The 8,495-nt window shown below is 38.9% G+C and overlaps 1 protein-coding gene across 1 annotated transcript in view; it reads left to right on the top strand.

Annotated features, from left to right (window-relative positions):
- LOC119420348 (spectrin beta chain, non-erythrocytic 4) overlaps window positions 1–8,495 on the top strand; it is a gene marked incomplete in the record, with an annotated part of 111,203 nt that overhangs the window by 64,406 nt on the left and 38,302 nt on the right. The window contains 1 exon segment of the mRNA XM_037687734.1: window positions 315–560. Coding sequence (XP_037543662.1) covers window positions 315–560 — 246 coding nt within the window.

The raw sequence follows: 8,495 nt of genomic DNA, 5'->3' as shown, positions 1-8,495 counted from the left end.
ATGTATGTATGTATGTATGTATGTATGTATGTATGTATGTATGTATGGCTGTCTGGCTGTCTGGCTGGCTGGCTGGCTGGCTGGCTTCATGAAATGTTTATGTAACAAATAAACAATCCCCAAATGGTCTGGTAAATTTGCTGCAGACACGAGCAAATATATAATCTGTCTTTGCTATTCAGAGGAGGTGTTGACCAGACTTCGCAAAAAAAAAAAAAAAAAAAACTAACTAATGCATCTGTTACTTCAGAATGGATGAATTTACATCTGTGTGAACAGATTGTATAAGACTATGTGTATTGTGTGCCTCTCAGGCGCTTCAGGAGAAGTTCACCAAGTTTGCCTCAGAAACCTTCAGCACTGGCGAACAGCGCATGGAGCAAGTGAACAAAATGGTGAATGAGATGATTGACTGTGGTCACTCAGATGCAGCCAACATCGCAGAGTGGAAAGATGGACTGAATGAGTCATGGGCTGATCTCCTGGAGCTCATGGAGACCCGCAGACAGATGCTGGCAGCATCACACCAACTGCACAGATTCTTCACCGACTGCAAGGAGGTACAGTCAAAACAAGGAGCAGTGTTTTCAGTCATATTATGTCCATCTCATGACACATTTACACATGTACTATATTCCTTCCATTTCTTGATGATGAATTTAATAGAACTCCTGGAGATGTTTAGAGCCTTGGAAATGTCTTTGTATCATCCCGACTTGTAATTTTCAATTATCAAGTTGAATTAGAACAGTCACTTTAAAGTGGTGAGTATTTATGCAATCTCTTATTTTACATATTTTCATTTATTTGGCATTACTTTGTAGAATTATTATCATTTTATTTATTTTCTTACATTTTGGGGTTAAAAAGGTCACTTTAATTGACCATGATTGGTTTATAATAACAACCAAAGGAGAAAACCTCCAAGGAGCGACTACTTTTCACAGGTTTTGGAATCAAACTGATACCAGAATACACCATACGGTACCAGAGTATACTATACAGTATCAGAGTACAGTAGTCCCTCGTTACTTCGCAGTTCTGCTTTTGTGGACTCGCTCTTTCGCTGTTTTTCAAAGTACGATTGGACATGATGCACAATTGGCTGATTGGTGGATGAGCCACACAAGCGGCATGGATTGTTTATTTGAAATAAATAATTTGAAATAATTTAGTCCCTACTGCACCTGTGTGCAGTCCACAGGTGCAGGGAGAAGCTCCCTCCTGCAGCGTATCATGACCACCACTCTCTGCCACCTGCGGCTCTCTGCCCTGCCCACTTCTCCACTACAATCACACTCTTGCTCATCACTCCCATTCTCCCTCTTTCTGTGCAAATAAACAATTTAAATTGAAATACTGTACTGTAATAGTTTAAATAAACAATCCATTCTGCATGAGCTGCTTTATATGAAATAATCAAGTGTGACCGGAACCAAGCCTTTAGTCCCCCTCGGCAAACGGCCAAGCCACCAGGAAATATTCTGATGCTCTGAATGGACAGTTTGCCCCAACCTTTCTCCTCCTGATAAAACTTTAAAAAAATATTTTGTTCATTTTGTTAACAAAAATATTTATATAAAGTTTTATCAGGAGGAGAATGTCAGCTGTCATTCTGTAGAACTCTATCACCGGTAGAGAATCCGATGCTGCAATGATGTCAGAGGGAATGGAGGTTTGGACGGATGGTTCAGGTGATATGCGAGTGAAAGTCTGACAAACACTCAGAATGTGGAGCTTGGTTCTAAGAGCTCAACTCAGAGTCCATGGTCTGAGTTCATGGTCCAAATTCAGGTGTGGTCATTCACACAGAGGCAGGAATGCAAAACTTATCAAGGGTTTTAGCTGGAATCGGTGGTCTGAAGGCAGAGCAGACGTCATCAGGCATGAGGCATCAGACAAACACAGTGCACAAAAATAAATTAATAAAAATAAAAGCACAATCACAGGTCCAAAATTATTTAAAATAAGTTATTTAAAACGATTTAGCACCTGCCACAGCAGGTTGGGCGCAAACTGTCCATTTGGAGCATCAGGATATTTGCCGGTGGCCTGGCCGTTCGCCAAGGGGGACTAAGGCTCGGTTCTGGTCGCGCTTGATTACGTAAAATAAAGCTGCTCATTCAGAATGGATTGTTTATTCAATTCAATTCATCCATCCATCCATCCATCCATTATCTTTTACCCGCTTCTTCCTTTTTGGGTCATGGGGGTTGCCTGTCCCCATGTCCAGCAATCACTGTGCGAGGGGCGGGGTACACTCTGGACAGGTCGCAAGTCCATCACAGGGACAATTCAATTCAATTCAGGTCAATTCAAAAATACTTTATTATTCCCAATGGGAAATTAAATGTTGTTGTAACTCATCATCCTGGTTTTATTTATTTTATAAAGAGTTTTATAGATGGTAAATGGTAAATGGACTGTACTTATATAGCGTTTTTCTATCTTATTTCAAGATACTCAAAGTTCTTTACACTACAATCTGTGCCTCATTTACCCATCCATACAGCTCTCTACTAGATCTCTACAAAGATAATTGAACAAGTCATTCTAATGAGACTAATCAGTGCTTTAGATCACATTCATAAACTGATGGGACACACATCAGAGGCTATGAGGGGTTCAGTGTCTTGCCCAGGGACACTTCGGCATGTGACTGCTGATGGATTTGAACCCCCAACTCTCGCATTGGAGGACGACTGCTCTAACCACTCAGCCACAGCTGCCCCAGATGCTGATGGCTGTGGGCAGGAAGGATCTCTTGCAGCATCTGTCCTACAGCAGATCTGAAGAAGCCTAGACACACAACACTTCAGTCTCACAAACTGTAGTCTGTTCATCAGGTAGTCTTCTTCAGCTTTGGTTGACAGTTTTCTCACTGTTCTCTTTATTGCAGGTTGTCTCTGAACAAGGGGTTTATATTTTGAGCAAAGAAACACAAGATTGTGATCTGATTTGCCAAGAGGGGGTCTTGCTTTAGTGATGTATGAATCCTTGACATTTGCATAAAACAAGTCCAGCGTTTTGTTTTCTCTGGCAGAGCAGCTGACAAACTGTTGGCATGTCTGAAGTGTAGCAGAGAGAGAGACATGATTAAAATCCACAGATACTGCAACAAACACACTAGGGTGTTGTGTCTGTAGTTTAGAGTTGCATTCGGGCCCAAAAAATCAGATCCGACCCGGTCTCAGTCCATAGTCATCATTTCCAAACCCCACCCAACCCGACAAATTAACAGTAATTACAGGTCCGAACTCGGGGAAAAAAGACAACATTTTTAATCAGTTATTAATGGTCTGAGACACGCAGCTGAATTAAGGGGCAGAAGATCGGAGCTGAGGGGGTGTTTGTCCTTTCATGGCCATAAAAGAGCATTTAAACCCTGCTTTTTCCTGCATTCTGATTTATTCAGATATGAACCCTGCTCTGGCACGTCTGTTTTATGATCTCACCTGTTTGGGTCGTCGGCCGCATGCGTCCGCTGAGTGCAGCGGCTGAATGAACGTCCAATTGGCCGGTCAGCTCGCAGTGAAATGGCCACATGCAGCTGGTAGTTGCTATGTTATCATATAATTGGATCGCGACTGATCCTGACCCAATTAAAAGCTCGACACTAACCCGGCCCACCTATCCAGCACATTATTATGGTCCAGCTGCCCCGAGTTTGGGTCGAGTGGGGCCGAGCTTAGGGCTCGGGTTAGAAATGACCGTTCTACTGTAGCTTAGCAACCTCTGAGCTGATGGCATTACACAAAGTCTTGGCAAGTCAAAGTCAAAGTTTCTTTATTTGTCATACACACCACATGTGGTACATGTGGTGGAACAAAATTGTGTTACGGTTACATCCAACAAAAGTATAAAATGTAAAAGAAAAACAGTAATAAGATCTAAGATATGACCTAAGAAAAACGTTAAACTAAAATACACTACGCACTAGTAGTACAAAAACAATTCTCCGAACAGCAGCACAAACATGAGTCTGTGTGAGCAGATGCGTATGAATGAACAGAGCAGCATGAAATAAATCAGCATCATGATGTGATATGCAACAGCATTGGGTGGAATGTAAACAGTTGCCAAAATAACACTGGTGAACTCTCTTGGCAAATAATATGGACGACAACTTACTGCAATGTCTGAACTGCAGAGACGGCACTTCACAGTAGCATGTCCTGGATTACACCATCTGTTGTTCACAAGCACTGCCAACCCATCTCCTTATTTTGCCACTCCTCTTTAAATCTGTCTGTTCGTATGGTCAGAACGCCTGGCAAGAAAATGCTGGAGTCGGGGATATGATCCTGCAGCCATGTCTCAGTGAAACACATAACACTGCATTCCTGATACTCTGGATGGGTCCTTGTTAGGGCCTGAAGTTCAGCCAACTTGTTTCCCAGTGATCTCACATTGCCCATCATGATCGATGGAAGAGATGGTTTGAACTTCATTCTCCTCTCCCTCTTCTTTGCTCCTGCTCTGCCTCCACGGCACCTCCTTTTCAACTCATTTAGGATGTGGGGCTGTAGTTGAGATATTATTTGAGCTTTTAAAATGTCTATCAGCTTCTCCCGGTTGTAAAAAAAAACACATTGTTGTTGTGATTACTCATCATAACAAATATCCAAAAGTAAAGATGTTTCAGTAAAATTCCTTCCAGCTGCACAGCATCTGATACCAGAGGAAAGGGTTACTCCAACATGCAGCCACCCTGAGCAGCGCAATTCTAGCACTTCATTATTTAAACTATTACAGTACAGTATTTAAATTTTAATTGTTTATTTGAACAGAAGGAGGGAGATTGGGAGTGATGAGCATGAGTGTGATTGCAGTGGAGAAGTGGGGTGGCAGAGAGCTGCAGGTGGCAGACAGTGGAGATCATGACATGCTGGGCGTTTAGACTTTAGAAAATTCTTATGAACTTTGCAAGAGTGTGGGAAGGGTTTAAAATGCCTTAATGTACATGCATACACACTAAAACAAACTACTGCTTACTACTACTACTACAGTAAATGCTAAAATAAACTACTACTTACTACTAGTACTTGTGTACATAATTTTGTTCCATCTCATGTACCACATGAGATGGTAATGACAATAAAGTTTACTTGAACTTGTACTCCCTACTTTGTGGTTTTTCCACTTATCACAGGAGGGCATGGACCCTAAACCCCACGATAAATGAGGGACTACTGTATACTATACAACACCAGAGTATACCACACAATACTAGAGTAAACTATATGATGCCAGAGTATACAATACAATAGCAGAGTATACAATATGATACCAGAGTATACCATATGACACCAGAGTATATAATACAATACCAGAGTATACAATATGATACCAGAGTATACCATACAATAGCAGAGTATAATATACAATACCAGAGTACACTATAAGATACCAGAGTATACCATACAATACCAGAGTATAGTATACTCTGGTATTGTATGGTATACTCTGGTATCATATTGTATACTCTGGTATTATATTGTATACTCTGGTATTGTATGGTATACTCTGGTATGTATGGTATACTCTGGTATACTCTGGTATTATATTGTATACTCTACTATACAATTCAGTTTATTTATATATTGTTTTTTTATTTATAGCACCATATCACAACACAGTTGTCTCAGGGAACTTTACAGGAACATACAAATACATAGAAAAGCCAGTTAGTAAAGTTCTCTATCTAAGGAATCCAGAAGACAAGTTGAATCTTGGCTTCGTTGCAGTCTCCCATCCTGAGCAAGCACAGTGGAGACAGTGGAAAGAAAAACTCCCTTTAACTGGAAGAAACCTCCAGCAGAACCAGCTCAGGACAATCTGCTTTATCCAGCTGGGTTTGGGATGCAATACAATACCAGAGTACTTTGTATATCATACAATACGAGAGTATAATAAACTTACAAACTTATTTTTTTTTTCAGCTTTGTTTTATGAAAATATAAGTGCAAATCACATTCTTATCAATGTCAGTGAACAAGACCTTTTGTTTGTGTCATGCAAATAAAAGTCAAAATGTCAGTGCTGTCTGATTTCAGGTCATGCCTGTTGCAAATGTTTAAGCACCTTACAATCTGATTCGATTCAATTACAATTCAGAGGGAATTAAATTACCAACAACAAAAAAAAAGTTGCCAAACTGCTGAGTACAGTGATGTAAAAATATACAGCAATGGATGTCCATGTGCTACAGCCATCTTGCTCATCTTCTTCAATGTTTCCTTTTCTTTTTTGGTCTTGTTGTAGATTGTGGGCGTGGCTGTGTTTATATATTTGATATAAAATGTTCATGTTTTTTTTTGGTCCAAAATGTAATGCACAAAGAAATTTCTCATTATGCTGCTTCTGTTGGGGAAACAAGTTGGCAACTCAAAATAGCAACAAAAAATTAATTAATTTAAAAAAGTGCAATTTTTTCATTGCAGTCTACTTTTTAGTATTTGCAACAAAGTGGCCAGTGATCTGTGCACTGTTTGCACTGCCAGTTTTATGGAATAATGGTTATTTTTATGTTCATGGCTCAAAACTATGTTCTAAACAGAACACATATTATTGTTACCCACATCGCTGCAAACAATTCAAGACATTCTGAAGACTCTCATTATTATTGCTTGACAACTAGTTCCCAGTGGTCGCAGCCCAGTCAGATACAACCTTTAGTGGTGGCAAAACCAACCAGCAGATTTTCTCCTCCACTAATTTTTATTTTATTTTATTTATTCATTTATTCAATCGATTCAAATAAACAAAATAAACAAAACAAATTATTCAAAAAGAAAAAACATTGAATGAAAAGGGTGCATAACGAAGAAAAAAAATCTTATATCTGTTCCTTATTTAAAAAAAATATAAAATATATAAATATAATATATAAATATATATAAATATTATATAAATATAATATAAAAAAAACATAAAATAAGTACAAACAACCTATGCTTAAACAATCTCCAAACTGAAAACAAAAAACACCAGGCATCCTTCGTCTGGCACTATACCTGCCCAACAACTTTACCTTAATCATCTTTTTTTCCTTTCCATTTTAATTAAGATTTTCTAATTAGAAATAAAAAAATAAAAAAACATACAATAGCTCAGATCAAACAAAGGGGCATTAATAAAACAGAATCTACACAAGTATCATACATAAGCAGCCAGTCAGTGACAGGAAAATCCTTGAAGTAGTTGAGAGTCCACCTCTGGCCCAGCATACTTCAGGGAAGGATCCCAGGGTGAATAATCTGTCCAGTGAGGAATAAAGCCAACATGTAACATATTCATTAGGAATACATTCCCGTATTATATTATGCCATGATCTCATTGAAGGTCCACAATCCTTAATCCAGAAAAGCAAAATATTCTTCCTGGCAGTGAAAGTCAACAAGGTATGAAGCCGTTTGTGTTCAGGCTTAATCAGAGGGTCTGAAAGGCCCAGAAGTAGAAATCTTGGGTTCAACTGTAAAGTAACAATAAAAAATATAATACTTTAACTACATCAGACCAGTAATTCAATATTTTCATACAAGACCACGTACAATGAACATAATCACCAGTTACAGCTTTACACTTCCAACGAAGAGGAGTTTGGGGTCCATCTTATTTTTAAGGGCAGGTGTTATATGTGTCCGATGTAAAATCCTGAACTGAACTGATTTTGTTCTATTACAAACAGACATTTTTGCAGCTATACCCATGTGTCTGACCAAACTTGAGGTTCTATAGAAATGTCCACATCTTTTTCCCAGGCCAGTTTAGCAGCCAGTGAAACAGATGAAGCATTAGAAAGGAGCGACTTATAAAATACAGTAATAGATTTCTTATCATTATGAGAGCATAAGTCCTTCTCCAAAGAAGACAAATCATTATTTAATAATCTAGTGTTGTGAGTAATAAAATGCCTAACTTGCAGGAATCAAAAAAATTAGCTCCATCTAAGCCAAACTGCTGCTGAGCCTGCTGAAAGGACAGTAAAACTTTGTCCATAAATAAATCCCCCAACCTTCTGATACCCTTGTTAAAGCATTGCTGAAAACCATGGGCCGTGCAAGCAGGTAAAAAGTGTGGATTTCTCCAAATAGGAGTGAGAGAAGAGGTGCAACCAAGACGACCCTGTAATTTACGAGACATGTTCAGCCTCTAACTGCATCCAAGGAAATAAGGGTTGAACTAAAATCACTGGCAGGACCAAGTCCAGTCAACTTTATTAACAGACACATTTAAAACTGAACCTGTTCCCAAAGTGCTTAACAACAACAATCAATGAGTAAATTAAAGAGAAAATATACAAACATAGATTTACAATACACTAATAATAATAACTGAAGAATTAATAAAAAGCATTTAAAACACGGGGTCACAGATTAAAAAACACTAAATCAATTTACACTGAGTGAAATGTCTGAGAGAACAGATGAGTTTTAACAGAGATTTGAAGTGAGGAAGGGAGGGGGCCTGCCTGATGGGGGGGGGGGGGGGGG

Source organism: Nematolebias whitei, chromosome 14, assembly GCF_014905685.2.
Source record: "Nematolebias whitei isolate Nwh7 chromosome 14, NemWhi1, whole genome shotgun sequence".
Classification (NCBI taxonomy): domain Eukaryota; kingdom Metazoa; phylum Chordata; class Actinopteri; order Cyprinodontiformes; family Rivulidae; genus Nematolebias; species Nematolebias whitei.
This window is presented reverse-complemented; position numbering and strand designations above follow the sequence as displayed.